A 25131-nucleotide genomic window follows, 5' to 3' on the forward strand; every position below is an offset into this window, starting at 1 on the left:
TACTTTTTATTAGTCTGAAGAATCTATTATTAAAGAGAGTAATGCTGAACACATGTAGGTTCAAATACACTTCTTCCTCTTTCAAAATGAGACAGCTCCAAGAGGTTTTCTGGGAAATCAGAATAAAATCTATTTATCCCAGATGATGAGTGGGAAGAAGGTTGAGATGAGAAGATGGTTACTGAATTAGTAAATGTATAATGATAAATGATAACTGAAAGAGAAAATCAAATGTTGTACCACATGTGAAATCTTTAAGAAAAGTATCTAAGGGATTTACGTCTTTTAGAACATCCTTAGGTCTCTTATCTACACCAGATGATTATACAGAGACTATCTGTAAACATGATGAAAATATCTCTGTCAGAACTCTTTGCAACTTAGACTGTGGCAAGTAAAATCTCATGCAGTAAGAGCCAGATCTTGCAGATCTCGCATTTAATGCAGTGTTTCTTAATATAATTAGGAATTATTTACAGAACTATAAAAACATGAGTTGAAAGAGAATCCTGAAAGACACACGACCTCTCCTCTTTTCCTGTGTAGACTCTGCCGAGCCCACTTGACATTGTTTGATGTTCTTTGGAGATGTACAGCTATGATACACTGCTGCTCTGACCCATGCCCTCAGATCCTCCAAAACTGGACGGGAAAAGTAACCATGTGTTAGGATTTCAGTCACCACAATTCATAATCCTACATATTAGTTTATGAAAACAGATATATTGATGCTGAATTTTGAACAGTAATAATTTCAGCCTGAAGATACATCTTTTTTTTCTATTCATGATACAGCAGAAGCACTTCCAAGCAAAGCAAGGAGTGAAGAAAGGGGGAATTGCATTTTTTAATTGTCTGAGCTATTTTTACTTCATAACCATTAGAGAAGTTTAATAGACAGTCATCTCCCTAAAACAATATACTCTGGTATTTAATCATTCATTTAGTTAGAAAAATTTGCTATTGCTGTAATGATTCACAAACTTTGGTCCTGTCCATGGAGAAATATGATTAAATGATCAGATAGCTCTACTCAGAGGAGTAAGACTTTGGGATTGATGTAGGTGAATACTGGTGATGGACAGAGAACGTCCTAAATTCCATGAGTCAGTTTGGACTTAAGGTGGTGGCTGACCTTAAGTGGTAGTTAAAATGAAGAAGAGATTCTATATTGGAACACGCATGAGAAAGTGATTACAAAACCTCATGAGAAAGTGGAGAGAGCGTGGATCCATCAGGAGCACAAGAGACTTGTTGACAGGGCAATGATAGTCATGTAGGGAAGAGTCAGGTGTGTGGGTCCTCAGAGGAACAAGTTGATGAAATTTGTTGAAAAGAGGAGAGGTAGTTATTAAAATTATTAAAATCACATCAAACTGCTGACATGATCTTCCAAGCCCTGTAAATCTAGGTGACAGTTTCCAAGCTTTCCAATACCCTCTGTCTCTCCAGGCTTTTCTGTAGGAAACAAGATCAGCTGTTGAAAGTAAACTAAGAATTGGTAAAGTTTATGGGACCTGGTAGAAGAGAGTTTTCAATTCACTGAGTAGAATATTGGACTTTTAGCTCTTATTTGATTAAAAGTTTGTATTTTTAGTTACAGCAATAGTATTATTTCTCTCTGTTTTCATAGACAAGTCAGGCAGTCTGCTACCAGAAGCCTTGATATAATGTTCATCTTAGAATTTTCTTTTTTTAAGGTTGAGGCTATTTATATCATTGTTGAACTAATGATGGAATTTCTTGCAAAAATCCTCACTTATCTTTCTGTAAAATAGAGAAAAATATATTTATTTGTACAGTCTTTAAGATTTTAGTGCTGAAAATTCTGTAATAGATAGTAAAATAATTATTAAAATTTTATGGGGACAGATGGTTTTATGTATCTTTAATTTAAAAACATATTCCAAGTAGTATTGCTGTTTCAGAAAACAGGATAAAAATAGGCCACTATCAATTCCTTGGTTTACAAAATCCCATTTTTAAATGTTGGTGTCGTTCTTGTTATTACCCAGGCTTTTTAGTGATGCAACTGTATAAGTAATATTTTCTTCTTGTGTCACTTGTGTTTTTTAGATAAAATAGGGGATCAATCTGACTTGTAAATTTTTGAGCTGTCTACTTAACTTCTTCTGTGTGATTTGTATCACAGTAAAACTTTGAAGGATCTATTAAGTCTTTTCTCAAATGGGGAAGGGAAAGTATAGAGGAAGATATATAGGAAATCTGTAGCAAAGTGAAAAAATAAACACAAAACCTCTTGGGACCTTCTATTCCCAGAACTCAGTACTTTTCTCACCAAATTTGAAAATTACAGAATAATTTTTAAAATAGTCATGTTGCAAAAACGCAAAAAGCCTGTACGTATTCACTTTTCTTTGGAAGCTGAAATTCAATTTGCAAATATACTTCAGAGGGAATATCCATGTAAAATCCTATTAACAGACAGAATGGTATCTGTGGTATGCATAATTTCTATGACATAAAAATATTTTTACCAATCAGTGGTTTAAAATCAATAATATGGATAAAAATGTTTAACATTTTTATGTATACATATATAAATATCTGGCTTAAATAATTTGGGTTTTTTTTTAAACAATACTGTAAATCCAATAATATTCTATGAAGCCTGAAGTGCAAGGATTCAATCCAATGCCCATTAACCAGAGGTCTTTCTGGAAACATGCCAGTGTTCCTATATCATATCAGTGACAAAAATTCACTGGCAGTTCATGCAGTATCTCTAAATGTAAGCAGAAATTAAATATAACAATTTCTCTGACTGAAAGTTGATGTAAATACGCTCATGGAATTTATTAATTAAAAAAAAATCTTAATCCATGTAAATCCCAATATACACTATCCATCCACAGCTAATCATTTCTCACTTCTAACTTCATTAAAGTAATTTATAGTTTAATATACAATAGCTGTGACTACTGTGGAGCAGGAACAGAGGTTGCCCTCTCTTTTGTTATGGAATCTAATGAGAATGCATTGAGACATGCTGGCTACTCTGCAGTGCAGTGCATCTTCTGAAGTTGAGCCAGGAGCTCCTGAGGTAACAGAAGCCAAAAGAGAAACGCCACTGAAATGTCTCAAAAGGATTAAGAGCTGTCTTCTAAGAAGGTGGCACAGCTGTCAGCCCTGTGCACACAGCATGGGCAACAGAAAGGAGCTGGAAGCCACTGTGCCACTTGGAAACCAAGACCTACTTGCCACTACTGAAACTTGGTGGGATGAATCCCCTGACTAGAGAGTGGCTATCAGGGACCACAGGCTGCTCAGAAGGGTCAGGCAAGGAAGGAGGGGTGGAGGCTTTGCCCTCTACATCAATAAATGGGTACCCTACAAAGAGTTTTTTCTGAGGAACAGCCACAAACAGGTTGAAAGCTTAAAGTTAAGAATTGGAGACTGAGGCAACAAAGGGAGGCTGGTTGTTGGTGTCTGCTCCAGGCCACTTGATCAAAGAAAGCCAATCACAAAGTCTTCTCGCTCTAGCCATGGGAGCCATTGCACTTACAGGCTCTTGTCCTGCTGGGAGACTTCAGTCACTCCAACACCTCCTGAAAAATTATCATATTGAGCTGTAGACAATCCAGGAGACTTCTAAAGTGCATGGAGTATAACTTCTTAGGCCAGGTAATAAGCAGCCCTACCAGAGAGGATGGATGATGGTCACCATCAAAAGTGAGCCAGATAATCACTGAATCAAGATTGGAAGCAGCCTCCACTTCAATGGTCAAAGAATCACAGAATCATAGAATGGTTTGGGCTGAAAGAAACCTTAAAGATCATCTAGTTCCAACCCACTGTCAAAGACAGGGAGACTTCCCTCTAGACCAGGTTGCTCATGCATTGGTGGAGTTTGCATCCTGAGAGATATGGGTCAGGTAAAGAGTAAAGTCAGACCCTGAATTTTAGGAAAGAAACCTCCAGTCAAATAATTAATTAATAGGAGCCCCTGGGAATGTGTCCTCTGCAACAAGGGAGCAGAACAGACTGATAGATCTTTCAGGACACTTCACATAAAATTCAAGATCCAGTAATCCACAGGTGCAAGAAATCCACAGGTGAAGACAGGCAAGAGAGCACCATGGCTAAGTTGAGACTTGCTGGTCAAACTAAAGGGTAAGAAGGAAATGTACAGGCACTGGAAGCACAGCCAGATATCCTGGAAAAAGTATAGGTATGCTGCTTGGTTATATAGGGATGAAATTGCAAGGGATGCAATGAATCATGAGAAGGGCTTCTACAGGTGTGTCAGCAAGAGAAGAAGTCAAATAAAGTATACTCTTCCCCATGTGTAAGACTGACAAAACTGGTAACAAGAGATGAAAAGAAAGCTGAGGTACTCAACAAATTTCTTTGACCTCAGTCTTCACTGGCAATGTCTGTTCCCACAGCTCTTGGGCAGATGTACCACAAAAAGGGGACTGAGGGAGAAAAGTTCTTCCTACTGTCAGAGAAGATCAGTTTTGTGACCATCTGAAGAACCTGAACATACATTAGTCTATGACACCTGACAAGATGCATCCCAGAGTCCTGAGGGAATGGGCTGATGGAGTTGCCAAGCCACTCTGTGATATTTGAAAAGTCATGGCAGTCAGGTGAAGATCCTGATCTGAAAGGAAGGTTCTGGACCTGGATCAGGGCAAGACCCAATATCAACACAGGCTGGGGGATGAACAGATCAGGAGCAGCCCACAAGACAAGGCCCTGGGGGTTCTGGGAGGTGAGAAGCTGGACGTGGCCCAGCAATGTGCACTTGCAGCCCAGAAAGAAAAATGTGTCCTGGGCTGCATCAAATGCAGTGTGGCCAGGGAGGTGTGTCAGGGCAAGGGAGGGGATTCTGCTCCTCTGCTCTGCTCTGGTGAGACTTCATCTGCTATACTTCATTAATCTCTGGATCCCTCAGAGCACAAGACATTGACCTGTTGGAGCAGGTCCAGAGGAGAGCCATGAAAAATATCACAGGGCTTAAACACCTCTCCTGTGAAGAAAGTCTGAGAGACTTGGGGTTGTTGAGCCTGGAGAAGGCTCCAGGAAACCTTAGAGAAGTTTTCCAGTAATTAGAAGGGGCTCATAAGAAAGGTTGGGACAGTTGTTTATGGGCCTGTTGCCATAAAACAAGGGATAATGGTTTTAAACAGAAAGAGGATAAATTCAGACTAGGCTTAAGGAAGAAAGATATTGCAATGAGCTGGTGAAGTACTGGAACAGGTTTCTCAAATTAGTGATAGATGCCCTCTGGAAAAATTCCAGGTGAGGTGGGACAGAGCTCTGAACAACCTGATTTAATTGAAGATGTTCCTCCTCACTGGAGTGGAAGCTTTGACTAGATGACATTCAAAGTTCCTTCCAACCCACAGTGTTCTATAATTCTATTATTTTATTATATTATTTACTAAATACTTGAAAGGGTTAATATATGCAAAGGCACCTCAAAGATTGTACAATTTATCAGACATTATCACTAGAACTCCTAAATGAACCAGTATCTAGGACATGGAGGGAAATCAACGTTGGTATTCCATAAACACAAGGAAATTATTTCCTTAAGATTTCAGAAAAGCACCAATGTACAAGCTTTACTAGATATAAACTGCTGGTGGTACAGCAGCCTTGTTTCCAGGGAGGAAGGCAATGCCTCCAGTATAAGTCACATTCAGAATTTGATGTGACAATGCCTAACCATTTTGATGTATCTATTTATTCATCAATAATAGGTAGATATCTGTTATCTATTTTTATTATTAGATCTTCAAAGCTGTCTCTAAATTGACGATGTCTTCAGTCTTGATTTTCTCTATCCTTTTCCCTTAACAGGTTAATTTTCAAATACCTTCTCTCCAAATTGATATATTTCCTTCATCAATACTGGATAATTCTCCTTATATTCAGTTTCATGTGCCTGCAGAACCCACATTCCAATAGTTTTTATAGGACATTAGTATGAGACTTTCAGTAATTAAGTTTGATTTTGCTCTTGTGATTCTAGAATCTTTTCCTTCCTTTGGCATTTTAGGGCTTTTCAGCCACTTAACTGAAAGAGGAGCTTGTTTTCCAATATGTTCCACCACAGCTATCACTATGGAACACAGTGGGCATGACATTATCTCCTCCTCCAGACTCCTAAACTTTTTTAAGAAATGGAAAATATATGAGCAAGAACAAAAGTATCTTATTTTCCCATAAAGCTTATCTACAATGAAAGAAAAACATCAATTCAAACTTGAGGCAAAAATAAAGAATATTTTGTAACTATTTTTTAGTCTTAGACATCATCCTAGATTTAATGAATTTAAGTGATTATTCACATGTTTCCCTACAGGTAGGTGAGATAAAGATTTTTCAGTGCTAACATAAAGCTGTTGAGCCCTAGGAGCAGACTGCAGGACCCTATCTGAGACACTCGATTCTCTGTGCATGCCTGGGGAGAGATAAGCTGCTTAGACAGAAGCCAAATCAGGCAACATGCAGAGCACAGAGCTGCCTAGAGTTAACCATTAGGAAATTCTGAAAATAGCAAGGCATCCATTTATATCCCCTGACAGTTCACAGCCCACAGCCTGAAGGTAGAAGACAATGCCTTGTCTTACTCAGGAAAGAAATGAAATGCCTTGGGCTAATGCATTCATTTGCCAGAGGTATCCAGACCATAGCTATTGCTTCCCAAGAGAAAGCAGCAATCCCTGCTGCCAGGGAACAGGCTCCTCATGAATCCCTGACACTGTGCAGGGATGAATTCACTGCTCAGTGAATGAATAGGTACCAGGTCCCTTGTTAATGAAGTGCAAGAGGGATTTCTAAGATTATGCTCCCTGGTCCATGTCTTATTTTGAATTAAATAGGTTTTTATTAAATTATGTAATTATGTTATGAACCAGTGGATACTATTCTGCTATACACATTTGTACTCTCTTTGAGGCTCGGTGAATTTATTTGCAGCAGGACACATGTTGCTGGTTATGGCATGCTGAGGGAGATTTTGTGGTTTTAAACCTTTCTCTTGCTGAGTCCATAAAAACCTAACTCCGATATGGTGGGTAGTAGTCACTCAGGTCAGTAAATTTTTACATGAAAAGTTGAGAGTAACAGCAACTAGTAGCTCAACCACTTACTACCCAGTGAAGAATCTTAGGAAAAAAAAAAAAAAGTAGGTTTATGTGAGAACAATGTAATTCTAGACAGAACAGTGTTATGAAATCATGAGTCTGAGAGAACTCTTTAATTAGTGTAAGTATTGGCAGAAAAATTATCAGAGGAAACTCAGTAGTGATCTCCTTTTTACATATTGTAGTTCAGTGCAGATTCCACAAGGTCTGTCTCAGCTAACAGGGGAAGACAGAGTGTGTTGTGGCACCTAACAGAAAGCTGCACAGGCTTTAACATAATATTGACCTCTTCTTTTGCTTCTCCAATTTAAAATTACTATTTTCCTTTTGTTTTCATTATCTTCACTATCTACAATGTCAGTCTTCTTGCAAAGTGTTACTTTCTTTTAAGCCTTTACTGCTTTACACCACCTCTACATTTACATTATGAAAGAATTTCAAACAAGTATTTTAACAAAATTCATAAAATCCTGTGCAGAATGGACTTCACTGTCCCCAGTGTAAGAGCTCCCACTTCTACCAGTGATAACACCAAAAATAACTGCATTTCTTTAAACTACTTGCATCAAAGCATCTACCAAGAGCTAAAAAGTACTGTTTTTGTTGGTGTAGATTTTGATATAGAAGTCATTAACATTGTTTTTTCATCTCCACTGGCTTTTGACATGAAACAGCTCCTGAATAAAAGGATCTTGTGTAGCTGAGGCTCTTCTGGATATTTGCCACCCATGAGGAATTTTTTAATGTCAAAACCGTTCTTTCAGACATCTCCAAGGTCATGTGGTTTTTAAATTCAGACTATCCATCACAGGGACTTAAGTGATTTGATATTTACCTCAATTTCTATAAAAATTACTAATATAATAATTATTTTTATTGTTACAATAATTTTCTTAATTAGAAGTTGTGTGCTCTTAGAAATTTTTCACTGTTTGAATCCACTAAATTCTTTTATAATGTAAGTGTGAAAACCCTTGCAACCTATAATAATTTTCAGAATGTAGATTAGCATAGTGAAAATTTGTGTACAAAGTGTAATGGATATATGTAAGGACATGTCAAATGTTGCAGATAGATACAGCATCACAGAGTGAAAATTTAGAGTTTCATTAATGTTTGTTGATCACTGATATGCAGAAAATTTAGAATTGCAGCATAATGCATCTATCTTAAGTGTGCAAGTAGAAAAACAAATTCAAAAGTAAAATACAGAATGAGAAAAAAATCTCACAGTAAAATTCACAGTTAGAAAACATTTCTGTGTTGGAAAAGTTTCTTTAATGAATATTCCCTGGTTGCATAATTCTCTCCACTATTATCTGTGTAAGTGTAAAGTGCAGTACATTTTCAGGATCAAATTCAGGTCCAGTTCAAAATATTTAACCTGGACATTATTCTTCCCATAACTTTGATCTAAAATAAAACAGAAAAAATGACACTTCCAAATGCCAGTCTTGAAAGGTAGAAAATCTGAGTACAAAAAATGGGATGTGTCTCTGACTTCAATGAGAAAAATTATATTCTTCCTCTGGATGACCAAGATTTCCATCAAAGTGAAGTTGACCCCTAAATGCTTACAAGATTATGATGAATATATTTAGTATTAGTGACAATATCTCCAGATTAAAAAAAAAGTGGTGCTTGCAAAGTTTTCTGAAATGTCCACAATTGTCACCATGAGCCAAGCATTCAAACTTAGATCTCCACAATGCAGAGGCCAAGAATGGGACCTGAGGCTCCCTCAAAGAGTGTGGGCTCTGTGCACCCCCATAGCTGCTGACTCTCTGCCCACTCTCTGAGTGAAGCAGAAGCCTGGTAGACCTGTCCATGTGGCTTTGAGCCCAAGCTAAAATACCCTGCCTGTGAGTAGGCTCAGTGTCGTGCTTATTGTGACAGTTCAGCTTCCAGTGGGGATAGAGTGTGGGCAGAATGAGCTCATGTCTGCTCAGAGAGAACTGACAGAGCAAGCTTTCATCTGCTGGAACAACACAAGCAGAAAGTCTTAGAGTGACCCCTATTTAATCTAGAATGTACATGGTTAAAGTCTCTGAAATCTGTTACCAGCTTCCCAGCCAACGAATGCCAGTGGCTTTTCCCCATCCTTTTATCATTAACAGCTCTACTGGCAAGATTTCTAGAGCTTGATCCTGAGAACACTTTCTGCACTGATTCACTATATTTTCAGCAAATACCAGCAAAGTGGTGTGGTATTTTTTGTGTTTCCTTCTTTCATGAGTCAAAGAGTAAAGTGTACCTGTGGGGCCTGAAGAGAATCTGGCAAAAGGATCATCCCAGATTTTTCAGTAGTCATTTATTGCACCAATCTTTAGGTTTCTTGTTCTCTTGGATTTGAGATTTGGAATTTTTGTCCTATCAAATGAGTACTTGATTTAGCTGTCTCTATCTCTAAGGCAATGGTAATAAAAAGAGATATTATTCATTATTTGATCCACAGCAGCAATGCAGCAGATGAGTTACACGACAAAGCAGAGGTATACACCATGTCTGAAGAGCTGCTAATTTACATAAACCTTCCAACTGATAAAAACTTTGAATGTCAGAACACAAACTTATTGTGATATCCAATACAGTGAAGTTTTCATTGGTTGGGTGGTCTGCAAATATCTACAAGAAGGAGGTACTGAAAAACAATGAAAGCCTAATTAGAAAAAGAAAGAAAAGTGCCTGGTACCATACTGAGTTTGGTCTCCAGTCTTCTGTTTCAACAGATCCTGGAGGCTGAAGTGTTTTCAATTTAAAATCAGTGCTGGAGCAGCTCAAAACTCTTGACCCAAGTGCATGTGCACTGTTCATGTTTGGTTTTCTTTTATTTAGAATAATAATTCAGCTGCACTGAAGTAAAACTTCTTTGCACCTACCTCAATGCCATTTGAACCAAATGAGTCATTATTGTGAGTCACAGCTCTTATTAGGTCATGACCTGGGTTTTTAGGGTGAAAAAGGCATGTAAAACATGCTGAGCACTGTTAGCCTGGTCAGTGTGGCACCAGGAAAGGACTTGGATCATAAATGGGTGACAGTCAGTTAACCTTTCACTCACAGATGACTGTTTGTTGGCCACAAATGATGCCAAGGGAGTTGAAATATGTTTTAATAGTCTGTTTATATTTTTCTACCAAGGTCTTAGTGCCACATAACTCATTTTGTCATTTTTTAAACTTAATTTTGCATTAAGAAAACCAAGGGAACGGTGAAGCCAATATTTATTTTTCAAATAGCTATAAACATTTCACAGAAACTCTCTATGCATCAGTCACTTATAAAATTTGTTGCCTTTTCCTAAATACTTGCCCTTATACTGAAAGCCTAACCTTAGTGTGATAATGGAGATAAAAGCCAGAGGATAAGTGTTGCATGTTGTACAATACAGACACTAATGAGTGAAGGGATCAAGCCACGGCTGTTGCACACGATCCAGACTGAAGGTGGGATGTGCTTTTGTATATAAGTACTTTTATTCTACATCTAGTTTCTAATTTAATAAATTTTTAATCAAAAAATGAATAATGCTGATGTGAAGGATACTATATGAATAAGAGAAGCCTTGGCTTTCTCATCCCCACCTTTTTTCTTCTTCTCCTTCCCATCCTCCATTTTAATTATTTTTGCACAGACTTATTTTATTCATTTTGCAATGTACCTAAGTAATTTTTTTTTTCTTTTATGCACATAGTCAGTACTTTGTTGAGGCAGGACCACCAGAGCTCTCACTGAGGGTCAAGTCACTCTCATTTCATTATGATTGCACACTCTTTAAGATGACATAAAACCATAAAAAATTTAAAATATAAGGGTCAGAAAGAGATCATGACAATTATGTTGTCATTAATACTATCTTCTATTGTTTCCATATTTGGAAATTATTGCTTTTCCTGTCACCTCGACAAAGTGATTCTTCAATATCTCTTGCTGTTTACTGATGTCATGAGTACATAGCCACCAGATAGAGCCCTTTAATCTGATTAGAGGAAATTCATAAACTGTGAACTGGCTTATCCATCAGGACTGAACAAGTTCAAACACAGGTAAGAGAAAGAAAATTCTGATTAACTTTTTGCTTTGAAAATAATATTCCCCAAAACATCTTTGCATTTTCCTCTGGGATTCATGCAGTGGGAAGCACACATTTCTTGACACCAATCCCAGCATAAATCTTGAAAATCTCATGCAGAACCCAAAATATTTATTTTAATGTGTTATTCATTAAGTTATTTCTTTACATTGTAGTCTGTTGGCAGCTGCAAACTCATTCCATTCCATCCACATTAAACCAATGCTGTAGTAAGGTTTGATAGGGTTATTAGGTCATTAACAACTGGAAAAATTTATAAAACAGAAACTGCAAATGCTGCAAGGGGCACGATTGTAAAAGAAGATTGCACTGCTAGCCCAGAATAAAGAATAAATAATCAAAACAAATTGATGAAAAAAGTAATTGCCAGCTATTTCCACCTTTATCAGTTATGATTAATTTCCTTATATCCAAGCTCTTCACATGGGAAGAAAAAAAACAAAAAAAAAACCAACAAACCACCTAGAGATTTCTGAACCATGTCCTGGTGAAGGCAACAGAGCTTGGGAAGTGCCTGGAGCAAAAGTCTTGTGAGGAGTACCTGAGGGAGCTGGGGGTGTTCAGTCTGGAGAAAAGGAGGCCTGGGGGGACCTTATCCCTCTCTACAACTGCCTGAGAAGAGGTTTTAGCTGGGAGGAGGGGGGGCATCCTCTTCTCCCAGGTAAAAAGTGACAAGAAGAAACAGCCTCAAGATGCATGAGGGGACTTTTAGATTGGAGATTAGGAGAAAACTTTTTCCAGAAAGAATTGTCAAACATTAGAACAGGCTGCCCAAGGAGGTGGTTGAGCCAGCATCCCTGGAGGTATTACAACCTTTGGAGATGTGGTGCTTAGAAACATGTTTTAGTGTGGGCTTGGCAGTTCTGGATTAATGATTAAACTTGATGACCCTAAAGGTCTTTTCCAACATAAATTTTTTCTATCATTCTATGATATTTGAAAAATACCTTTGACAGTTTCAGTTAACTGTTGTGCCAGTGGAAACATGAGGAAAAATGTTATTCAACCTAGATGTTTTATCCAATTCAGTATTTAAATAATTTCTTGATGATTACGTGTTGCACCTTATTCAATATCCAGTTTGATTAGAAAAAATAAGTTCAGTAGTCATGTTTCAGTCAGGAATTCTGTTTGCAACCAAAAACCCCACAAGAAACCCAAATCAAAACACTAGCACCCATCCCCTCAACCTACATTGACTATAGGCTCTTTAGACACATTAATTTCCAAACACCAACTTATCTCATTAAGATTAATATAAATTTTTATCATAAGTCTATTTATGATATTAGTAACTTTTCTAGTTACTTATGATTAATGACTTTCAATTAAGTGAACTGTGTGGTAAATATTTTACTGTGGCCCATAAATGACATTTCTCAATGACACTGCTTGGTAAGAAAAACCCAGTATCTCTACTAGTAGCCAACAGGGTAAAAGCAAGCATGAACAGCATGCTGATACATGAAGCTTTCTATTTCCATTTTATCTAAAACAGTTAATTAGGATAATGTATAACCTATGTGGATGACAGTGTATAATTAATGTCACCCTCAGTACAACTAAAGCATAGATTTATGAAATCTACTATTACAATATATCTACATGGATTTCAACAAACGATATTTACGAGACTTTTGGAACTTCCAAGCATATTTTGGAAGAAGTACTAAGTTTAAATTTTACTGTAGTTGTGTGGGTCTCCTTTACTGGATTTTCAAACATGATTAATCAATTTAAAGATAAATCAAATTTCCAACAAATGTTCACTGAACTTTTCCACTAACTTCAATGTCTGTAAAACAGATCCTTAAATAAAGATATACAAACACCACAAGCTTCAGCAATTCAATAAAGATAAGCATCAGAAGGTCTGATTACTTATATAAACCTTAAAAACTTTTAAAATATTACTTTCTCTGTAGAGTCCCTGTATTTCTGTGCTGAAAAAATCCCTTAAGAACCAGTTTTGGCATTTCTGCTGTTGGATTCAGCCAAACCTGGGAAGTCTGTTTGAGTAGGGAGAAAAATATTTTTTTTTTATTTTAGGCTACATTTTGAATTAAGCAAATTTCTCTAACCTTGGCTTTGTTCATGTGCTGGGAAAGAGTTCAGATAGCTTCTAATTTTGTATTTTATTTTTTAAGATGTTCATCAATCTTCAATGATATAAAAATAATTTGCATTATCGTTTAGCAGAGTTCAGTGTTTATATGTCCATTTAAAACATTGATCATCCCTAGTTACTTCAAGCTTGAAATTAATTCATTCCCTACATTTTATAAATTAATGTTGTGTTTTATAGAGCCATGAATCAGGACAAAAGTGGTAGTTTCTGCAGCAACGGGAAATCTTAGCATTTATATAGCTGGTGAGAGAGTGAAATTTTTTTCTCTGGCAAGAATTTAGTTTTCATTTACTAAAAAAAAGTAATAAATATAATAATTGAAAAGTTTTATTTCATATTTGCATGAGAAAAAAACATTGGTGGGTGATTCTGTTGTAATAAGTATTGTGTTGAAAAATAGTTTTAACAGAAAATGGTAGTAGCAGATTAATGTATCTCTTCTGTGCTGTATTTGGTGAGAGATTAGAGTAGAGGGAATTATTTCTGTTCAACACATCATTGTGATAGTAACCTTAAATATGTTTCTGTTTCTGTTAGCAGTAAAACCCAGCGTTACCGTATGTTTCCTCTCCATCACCACCATGCTACTGACATCAGCTGCAAACCTAGCAGCTCACACTGCCAGGGACTTTCTGTGGCTTCTGTAGCATGTATTTCAAGTAATAGAAGCATATGTTTGCCTGTTCGCTGTCCAGAATAAACATATTTTTAAACACTTGTTGCAAACCATGACAAAGCACCATTTGTCTGCAGACAGCAGTATGACCGGCTGTGTGCTGTGCATTAGGAAAAATGATCCTGATGTCCTTTAGTTATCCTTACCCAATACTCAATAAGTACAGTGCTTTACTCAATTATTAATCTATTAATAAAATTTAATACAGAAAAGCAAATTTGTTCATTTTATGCAAAAACTCACAATCAGTACAACATACAGGCTTACTAGACTATTTTATACTTTTCTGTAATGTGTAGATGTGTTTCTTATTCACGGCTGGGTTGTTTGCTTGTTCAGTGTCCAGAATAAACATATTTTTCTCCTTTGACCTGTCAGGTCTGAAGTTCAAACACAAGCTAAACTTGCCGTGAGCTCCTAGAGATAGAAAACAAGTTTTTCAGTTAACAGTGTGCAATTCCTGGGAAGGATCCATCTACTATAAATCATTTGTTGTCCCTTAGACAGGTTGTACTGAAACAATTCCAAAGGCAAACTGATAATATTCATTTATAGCTGCATTTTGTATTCACATTTTATCTTTAAAATTGGCAGATATATGTCCTTACTTTGGATATATTGAATTGATATTTTGTTAGCTGGGCACATTTCACTTGTCTCTACAAGAGAATGGGCAAGGAGCTGCAGTGATGTCAAACAATAATTACATCAGGGAGTCATTGCTGAAGAGCAACCTAGGAGAAATACAGAGGTTATTTTGTCTCACACTTTTCTAAAGGAAATGCAGAAGGAAATTATTTTCATGTGGGCAGGTAGAATATTAAGAGCCAAATTGAAAATCTGTTCAAGTTGTCAGTGTTTCTTACTGAATTATTCAGGTTTTCAAAATTTTACAGAGCCATCATGCCTACTGTTTGCAATTACAAACTCCATTAGGAATATAAGTTAAATTAAAAGTCCATATTGGTGAATTTACCAAGCGCACTATTTCTCAAGTTTGTGCTAAAGATAGGAGTGGGAAAAATGCAGTATTCTTAGGTTTCATGGTTGATATTTCTGATTTTCTCCAGTCAGACACCAAATGTGATATTCCCTTTCTGCTTCTCTTTTGCTACTTTTGCATCAGTTATTCATTCAAAGGCAGTGATCAAGGTGGTGAATATTTCTTGCAACTCAATTAAACGAGTTAGCAAGAGCTCAAAATTTTGTGAGTAGTGGTGTTTTTGTCATCTTCCTTCCTATCTTGTTTCTTCAATTTCTCCAAAGTATTTTCCATTCTTTTGGGGTAGCTTTTAGTTTACTTCTAATAATTATTTACCTCATCTTGTGTTGCATTCTTGCTAGCTAGTTAATCTTGATTCATGATTAAAAAATTGTGTGTTGATTTAATTTAGTTTGTTTTTATAAGGAGAGTATGCACTGTCCTAATGAAATCAAAATATTTCCTCCTCTCCCTTTCAAAGAAAAAAATAAAGGTCATGTTTAAGAAGTTTTATTTCCAAAAGAAGAAAAAGGATCCAAATGGGTGCCCAGGCAATCTATCTGTAATCTGGACAAGGGCACTGACTAAGATGCCTTTTACTCTGCATTCTGACAGAGTTCAAACTCACAGTGATCTCCCTGGTCACCACAGATGGCTCATGCTCTATCTCCAGCCAGGAGATGATCTTTCCACTGATTTTAAAAACTGGCAGGCACAAGGGATGTTTCCCTTTATCCTTTAGTACGAGTACTAGACTATGAAAAAGTTAGGGTGTATCAGTAAAATACCAGGGTTATGATTCCCAGATAGTTCCCACATAATATTTAGTTCCATGTTTAGCCAACTTTTGGCAGACATTTTAGTTTCAACCTCAGTGACAGCAATATTTCTCTAGAGTGATTATTTTGATTTTTTTTTCACCCGTTCACAACATGTTATCTATCATTGAGTATTTGTAAGGTATCTTATTACAGAGGTGATTTTGCTATTCATAGACAACTGTTACCATTGGGAGGATTGGTAAGATTTTGCAATATGTTCAGGAAAAGGTGCATTTGCCAGAATTCTAACAAACAATATTCAATGTAGACTTGATGTCTTATTAATTGGTAAAAAAGGAGGTTTGATTCACAAATAATTAATCAAAGCATTTTTGATGGAAAACAACCCCCAAACCTGTGCTTAAAATGAAGCTGCTCTCTGGTTTTGTTTTCTTTTATTTCTTAGAATTATTACAATTAATGTCTAGACTTAAGTGTATCCTAAGTATAATCTCATACTGGGTCCACCTAAGTGGTTGCAGTCCAGTGGGCTTTGGTTCACAAAGGGACTAAATCACCTAAATCCCATTATGAATGGAAGTGTTTAACTAACTCAGCGTTTCATGAAACTCTACCAACTTCAGCATCTTTTAATTGGGTTTAGTTTCAGAAACTTAAGCTATCTAAAATTTAGATGCAGCTGTGAACCAGATGGAAGATGCAAGTTAAATCCTTCCTCAACCTCAAACATTTCTAAACTAGAGGGCAAAGTAATGTCAGTCACATTGGTTCTAAAAACAAAGATGTCTTTCACATGCCTAATGTGCAGGACATACCTAAGTGGTAACCAGTAGGTTAGAAGGATTGAGATGTAGGTGCCCTCTGCTCTTGTCAAAGTTTGGAAAAAATAAAAACCCAGTGAAGAGGGAGCTCAGAAAAGGGAACTCTGGGTACAGATTCTGATCCCCACACAACTATTTTTTTTCCCATTACCATTTCCATCAAAATTAACAACCCCTCCTTTGAGAAGGGATCATAATCTGGGATTCCCTCCTGCCATGTGGAAAGAGCAGGGTGGAAATAGGACATTTTAAGCTGCAGAGACAAAACTGAAGTAGGAATTTGAAGACATACCTTTAAAGTATTTCCCAAAGGCAAGCTTTGATGTGGTCCTCTCCACTTATCATGCTGAATCTTTAAATCCTACTTCAAGACTCTTGGCTCTCTCTTTTTAGTTGTTAAGGATATTAGGCCAGTACTCATGTTTATGAATTCCAGTCAAGGGGATCTCAGCTCATATTTTTAGCACTTTGGCAATGGTGAAATTTGCTCTTAACTCATCATGTTCAAGAGCTGTACACTGAGGTAGTTGAGAGGGTTCTCTACATCTCCTAATGATGGTTGTTATGTTTGCAATAAACTATTATCTTGTGTGTTTGTTTACAGACAAAGTATTTCTCACCAACAAAGCTGGATGTGACTTCTTAGCTGTTTCATTGAGAGACTGATAGAAGTAAAGGACTGAGTGATCTCTAGCAGCTCTAATGGAAAAAAAATAGAGAAAACTAGCTAATATTAAATTCTGGGAGTTCTACTGAACTCTCACTCATTCTAGTAAAAATAAATTAAAAAATACTAAGTTTAAGGTTCAATGTTTAATATGTAAAGCACTGCATCAGAAACTATTTCTTATACTTTTAGCACACAACTTTTTCACCTGGATTTATGACTGCATTTTATTTTTCAGAATTTTTTATATCTCATTCTGTATGTTGCAATTTTCACAGCTGTATGTTCAGAACTATACCATTTTAATATTTTTTTTGTTATTTATTTGGAATCATCCCAAGTTTATCTGTGAAAGTCCTTAAACATGGTATGAAGATAGTTAAGCTGTATATATTTGAAAGAATGTGAGGTCATCTAATCACTGCAAAAGCAAAAATTGCAGATGTAAATTTAAAATGTCTTTTCAGGCTGCTCTGCAGTTGTTTATGTAATATTTTTAGATCCACTCTTTGCACACAATATGCCTTACTTTTGTTTCAAGGGACTGCAGATAGTCAAGTTGTGTCACACAGTAAGAATGATGAAAAGGCAAAACATCCTTAAGAATTCTCCTTCACCATTTAAGAAGTGAGATCCCAAGCTGCCATTGCTATATCACCAGAAAAAATGCAGAATGATCCTAACATCCATGCTAAATAAGATGTAAGAGTTGCAATATTTTAAATATTTTTTTGTTTCTTTTTAAGTACATCAGCTATGAAAGTTGCTACTTTCTAAATGAGGGCTGCTCTGTTCCTCATAATGAATTTAAAATTTCATTAAAAAATCATCAGAAGTCCTTAAAATTTCATATAAAAATGCAGTATTTCTCTCACTCCTATTTACACATTATTTAACTGCTATTGCTTATTTCTTGCTTTTTCAGTTTCATTGTATGCAGATAAAGTAGATTTATTTTTGCTTATACAAGCATGAATTTACTTCTCCCACCTATTGCAGTAAATCAGAGCAGCATTTCACCTTCTTTCCCTGATCAGAATTTCCTGTCTGTGAGCAAATGGGAAGACTGGAAATGTACCCTTTAAAATGTTCTTTGACTTCTAATCAATCATGAGTGGCTTTTTATTCTTAACTTCCTTTCCTTTATCTCCAAGAACAACCAAGAGGAACTACACCCTGAATCGCCATTTTTTCTAAGGGAGAGAAATTGTATCCTAGTACAATAACTACTATCCTAGTAGTTATTTGAAGTTTGTTTTAAAGGTTCTATCCTATCAATCTGAATCTGAGAATACTGAATAACTAAGTCCAAGTAATAAGATGTCTATTGCTCCTGGGAGTAAGGAGCTCATCAGTGGCCCTGCTGCTGTACAGACTTGCTGTCTCAAGCTGGACTAGTTTGGACTCTGTAGGGCTTGAACTGAAGCTCCTGATTGCTTCAGGATCAGCTCCAGGTTTTGACTGAGATCTGATTTTGGTATGAAGTAAAAATGCCAACTTTGCGGTGGCATTTTTTTTCCTAACTGCTGGGCAATGCCAATCCAGGGAGAAAAGCCCAAAGAAACAGAATTACTGTTTCAACTGTGGTTCATCTGCACATGGCTGCAGTATGATAAGCACACTAGAGTTCAGAGCCAAGTTAAGCTTTATTCTTTCAAAGTCACTGGAGACCAACTAGACAAATTGTGTTGAGGAACAGTCAAACATAACTGACAAGATCTAAATCTGTAATGAGTGGAATGTTTGTAAAATATCAGGGAAAGTAAAGAGCTTGTAAACAATCCCAATGCCCTCACCCTTTGGGGAAAACATTAAATACCAAGTAATATTTTTTTCTTTATGTTTTATGTTTTCTTAGATTGCACTTTTTTATTGGACTAAGTGGGTTTTATAGTATTGATTGCTAATAAAAGGTCTGGCTAACCTTGTCTTTCTTATTTAAGTAAATAGCATTTGCTTTTTATACTAACTTTATGAGGCTTCTGTGAGCCTTGGTGTGGCTGATATAATGAGGATGTACGGCCATTTAATCTCAGATCATAGATATCATGTGACAAAATAATTTCTCTATCAACACAACCTCAGGGAAGTTTATTTTGTTCTGCAAAGTATCAGGCACAGCCCAAAAATAAGGCAAAAGTCCAATGAATGAAGATGGGATCAATTCCAGCCTTTCATTTCTATTAAACAAAGAAATGAACATGTGCAAAGACAGATCTTAGATTAATCTTGTCTAAAACAAACATCCTTTGATAGATTAACATGGCCATTACAGGCTAATTTCCACCATGATTGGGCAATAGCATAATGCAATGACCTTCCTGTATTCCTGTTCCTGGGTTGTATCTTGTTAAATTACAAAGGATCTTCACAGTCTTCTACTGAGGCTTACACTTGGCTTTATCTATTTTTTTGCTATCAGAAGGTATTTGACTATGCACAATATATGTATTTAATCCAAAAAGTTTTGTATGTTTATGTGTGTGTAGTTTTCTATATATACAAAATTTGCTCTAAGGATTGAATCAAAGTATTTGATCATCAGCCTCAGCCATGTAACAATCAAAATTAAAATCAAATTAAGGTAGGCAGTGTAACTTATAAACCTGACAATTCCTTTTTTAATTCATTTTTTAATTTTTAAATATCCATGCTTAACATCTACTGTCTCAACTTTTAGAGTTGAACAAAGGACACATAGGAAGAAATTCACTGAAAATTAGGTGAAGTTCACATCAGTCTACAATAGGGTATTCTCAGATTCAGTCTACAAATGTGAAACTGTAGATTGCTAAGATCTGGTTCTATGCCTTCACATTTTAAGTAATCTCATCAGGTATCCTGACAAGGCTTCTCTGTAATGAGTTTCTGTGACAAGTTTAATCCAATTGGCTTTATTTGGACCTAATATCCACCCACAGATGTATGCAAAACAAAACAAAACAAAAAAATAACCCAAACAAAACCAACAAAAACCAGCAGCCATGGACTTGGTTAAGGAAAGCTGTCATATGGTGCTCTTGCTCTCATAAGCAGAATTCAGCTCCAAAGTTCTGTGGGAGAAGTGGGTTTTATTTTAGTTTCAGTCTTGGGACAGACTCTCCTCATCTCAGAAAAATGCCAATGGTTTATCTACTGCTACTATTGTAGGCTAGAAAGGTCAGGGATGTTCTGTACTCCTGCTGTTAATACTGTGAACACTGCAGCAAAGTATGTCTTCCATGTAAACAAATGGATGAGTGTCACTCTGGTAAAGGCATTTACTCTTTTATTCATGCAAAGTAACTAGATAAAAAAAACAACAGAGAGGCAGCGACAGTCAGTGACTGCCCTCTGCTCCCCTTGTTCTCTCTGTCTGTGGGAGAAGTTGGGAAAACTTTTTCTAGTATAGCACTCTGAGGTAAATCACAGAAAGAAGCAGACATCTCTCCTGCTTATGTCCTGCCTCTGTTCTGGTAACTCCTTATGCATTTTATATTTGATATTTAAAAGACATATTTGCCCCTCTGTAATAACCCTAGAGGAATGAGAACAGATGTCTCTCACTTCAGTGAAGTCTATCTCCTCTCCTCTCCTCTCCTCTCTCCTCTCCTCTCCTCTCCTCTCCTCTCCTCTCCTCTCCTCTCCTCTCTCCTCTCCTCTCCTCTCCTCTCCTCTCCTCTCCTCTCCTCTCCTCTCCTCTCTCTCTCTCCTCTCCTCATTGCAACCATTGTTGCAGTTGAGCTCCAACTCCTAGCTCATTGTTGTGGTTTCAACTAGTTGAAAGACTCCTTAAAAAAAGAGATGCTTTACATTGCAAATTATGAAGACTTTTGTGGCTTGAACTCTAAGTTATTCTCCATTTGTCATTCAGAGACAGCTTTGGCAAAACTGAGATTTTGGCTTGTGGAATTAAAAGTTCTAAGGCTGCTAAAATCTGCTTCCAAGCCCAGGCATTAATAACATGACTCCTGTTAACTGGGGTTGCTGTTTCTGTGCCACAGGAAAGAAACAGTAAAGAAACCAGCTACTCAAGTAGTCACTCATTCTGTCAATGTATTCCAGATATCTGGGCACCTCTTCTCATTCCTCCTCTCTCACTGCCTCTGCTTTTTTGTCTTTCCAGTTCTGATTCCTTGAGCTTGATTCTGCTCTGGAGGAAGGACTATGTGCTAACACAGATACACTGAAAAACCCCAAATGTCCCCTAAATATCACACCTCAAACAAGAGAGCGATTTAGACAAAACATAAGAGATTCACAAGTTTTATGGGTGCACTTCATACAATGCCAACCTGATATGGAAAAAATCTGAATCTCTTATCTTTCTTCTCTATTTTGGTGTCTCTGATTGTTTTCCCTTGTTGTTTCAGGCTTTATTTAAAAGGTCACAGTGGAACTGCTGGAAAACAGAGCAGTCTGATCTTGCATGGTGCTGAATTCAGTACAAAAGATGCTGACAATGACAACTGCATGTGTAAATGTGCTCTCATGTTGACTGGAGGTGAGTGCAACTGACTCTGAAAATATGGTACATTAATAGGAATCTACTGTGTTTTCCTAAAGCAATCATGGATGAAGTTGTGTCATGGATGTATAAGTCCTGAGTGAAAACTTCTTTTATTATTATTACTGCTACTTTTTTCTATACATATATTGTCAAAATGCCAACACCTCTAGATTCCTGTCAGCAGAGAAAGGATGATCCAGAGATGCAGTCAGTATACTTCTGCACTGAAGCTGTTGCAACAATGTCAAAGAAGAAATTATAGGTTAGTGTAATTGTTTAGGCAAGAAAGGCAAAATTAAAAAAAGATAAAAGATTAAAAAGGTGAAAAGAAGTTTGTCAGAAGTTGGACAATCAACCAGCAAAAAAGAGAGAAATGGCCAGGTATTAGATATTAGATGGTAAAGTTTAGAAACAATCATAGTCTAGACTTGTAATACATTATCTATTCCACTTAGGGATGTGATTCTGTTATTAAGATATTTATAATGGTTAAACTTTCTCTGTCAGGTGAGCATAATGCATAAAGACACTAAATGACTAATTCACTTCCCTGTGAAAGACTAGATCTGCAACCATCTGTTTAAATCTGGAAGGTTTAAGCTGATTTCCTTTGTGAGCTGAGTCAAACTACAGAAGGAAAGAAAGAAGAGTTGAGGTGGGGAAGAGCACAGACAAGTTACACTGGGACAGTTTAAAGTCTCAAGCTGATCTGACTGCCAGCAAGTATAGTGTATATGATTGGTACTTTTTCCAAATATAGTGTACATGACTGGTACTTTTTCCCTCCAGCACAGAGAATGAATATTTGAGATTATCTCTCCATTCAGACTCCTAATGCTCCTAAGAGTGAGAATTTTCTCTGGCATATGATAATCATTCCTAGTCCCTGTATGGTCAAGCTTTTTATCTCTAGAACACCACATTATAGCAGAAAGCTTAAATTGGGATTCTTTGGTTTACTGACTGTATAACCAAGAGACCCCATTTCTTATCTTCATATCTGATCTTGTTTGGAGACTCTCCTCAGTGATTTCTAACTTTCCTGGAAAAAAAATCCTGTAGCATGTACAGTTTTAATTATTTTGGATCAGACTGTTAAACCTGTATTATTTGTGGTTACTGGCACTCTGAGTTCAGCTCAGGCCACATCCAGGCACATATGAGCCTCTGAAGCAATCATCTGCTAACAGAAGATGGTTTCCCATCACTGAGAATTTATACCACACACACATCCAGCTCTGCATTCTCTTTTGCCAGTTGGAAGTGACCCAGTTGGGAAAGTCTTTAAGGAGCCAATATTTCAAGCTCCTCTAACTTCTTTTAGGATATCATATTAGAAGTTATCATGGGAAGCTTCTTCCAGTAGGCATGTGATTAGACACTACCTTTCTATAAAAAATAGAAGCTAACCAGATAGATCTGGAGACAGATAGTGGATAAGCAGTCAGTAGATTATTTTAATTAACACTTTTGCCCTTTCCCTTTGGAGAACATGCTAAATTAAAGTGTGTTACTTCCAGGGCAGGCCAGAGTCTAGTGAGAAGCTCCTGAGTGTGAGTTGTGTCTGTGCTGAAGTGCAGACTCATTCATGTATCTGAGCTGCCTGGAAATACCCCTACTCCCAGGCAGCTCCTTCTGGGAGCTGAGGCTTTGTTTATTTTCCTGCTCCGAGTTCTGTGACAGGTCAACACCCTGCTAAGGTCAGTCTGCTGTTGAACAACCATTCCACAAGGTTCACATATATTGCTGCAGCATTCCTGTAAATCAGCAGCTTAGCCACACATTGGAATCTACTTGTACCAAATGAAATGAATAGGGAGGAAGGGGTGAATTACCAAAGGCTGAGGAAACCACAAGTTTAGCAAATCATCACAGTAAAAGGAGATGCAATTAGCCTTTGGAGATAGATTAATCTACTCTTTTGGACTAGACTCTGAGTACTGTTCCTTTGGAGACAAGTTGTACAGCACTGTAATTTGTAGTTCCTCAAGAAAGAGTTTAATCATGCTAGAGTTCTCCTCAAACACTCTGCCTATGCCTTTTCTCCTTGACACAACTTTCTCATTCCTTGAGAAATATCAGAATTTAATTAAATACCAAAACATCTTTTTTAGGGAGTATATTTCAGTTTTCTACCAGACAAAGACTAATTTAGAAAAGTAGCAATGATATCAGGTTTTGGAAAACCTCCTTTTCCCCCCCAAAAAAAAGATATCAGAATGTTAGTTTTGGCAACATCACAGAGAGCTCTTTAATGATGAATGGTATGAAATCTGCAGGCAAGTTTCTAGCTATCTTGACAGTTTGGGTGAGTCTGTTATCTCTATGAGGTGAAATGAATATATTTATGTCAGGAATAAAGGCTGAGATAAGCCAAATCTCAAGACTGTGATATGGTTATAATCAAGGCTGAAAATAAAAATGTAAGGAAAACACACATTTCTCTCTGTGATCTTGCTAGTTGTCAGTTTTATTTGGTCTATATCATAACTGTTATTCTCTCTCCTCCTGTATCTCATCCCTCTTCCCTAGAATGAGAAATTAAATACTAGGAGAATAATACAAAAGCACCAACAATGTGTTTTGTGTGTATCTTTGCTGTATTTTAAAGAGCCATGCTATACTACTTGGCTCTATCTTTACATGGATTTAGGGAATGCCTTCAAAATTATGTGTATGACCTGTATTCTTAACCCCTCTGAACTGTCATATTTAGATGTTTTTGCTGCTTTTTTGTGACTTGGATAATTTAATCTAAGCATGTTGTTTTTTTACTTTAAAGGAAGACAAATCATTCATTCAAATAAGTTCTTCCTTTTTTCAATATCTCAGGCCAGTAAACTAAAAAAAATGTTATATGTATGTATATGTACAAAACCTTTCTTTTATCCCCATCTTATTTCAACCTTTAGTCTGAAGAGTGCCCCAATGAGTTATGTACACAGCTTTTTTGCAAGAAACAACACTAAAAAAGCAACAAACTGTCACCAGAATAAGCCTATGAGTACAGGATTTCCAATACAGCCCTTAGCATTTAACATCTCTGGATCAGATTCCTGGGCCAAATTCCCATCTGTTCTGCCAGGTACCACCTGTCAGCTGAGCCCCAAATTATTTGTGAAGTTGTTTTCAGTCACTGGAAAGTGACTTATGGTATCTTGGCCCACCAAGAAAGAGTTTTGAGGTGATTTTCTTTGTCTGGAATTGGCTGCAGTCTGAGGTGTTCACAAAGACATTTACCTTGCTTCAAGTGAAAAGTGAGAATACTGCTAAAATTCTGATCCCTAAAATCATTTTACAAAGACAGGGAGACTTTCTAGATGTCTTGCCAGGTTTGAAGCAGCAGAGATTACTGAAATAAATTGTTTGTTT

The 25131-nt window shown here is 36.8% G+C and overlaps 1 protein-coding gene across 1 annotated transcript in view; it reads left to right on the plus strand.

Annotated features, from left to right (window-relative positions):
- ANGPT1 (angiopoietin 1) overlaps positions 1–25131 on the plus strand; it is a 151701-nt gene that overhangs the window by 118649 nt on the left and 7921 nt on the right. Inside the window, exon 8 of the mRNA XM_036406337.2 lies at positions 21623–21753. Coding sequence (XP_036262230.1) covers positions 21623–21753 — 131 coding nt within the window. The remainder of the gene's footprint in view (positions 1–21622; positions 21754–25131) is intronic.

The sequence above is a fragment of the Molothrus ater genome, chromosome 1, assembly GCF_012460135.2.
Source record: "Molothrus ater isolate BHLD 08-10-18 breed brown headed cowbird chromosome 1, BPBGC_Mater_1.1, whole genome shotgun sequence".
Classification (NCBI taxonomy): domain Eukaryota; kingdom Metazoa; phylum Chordata; class Aves; order Passeriformes; family Icteridae; genus Molothrus; species Molothrus ater.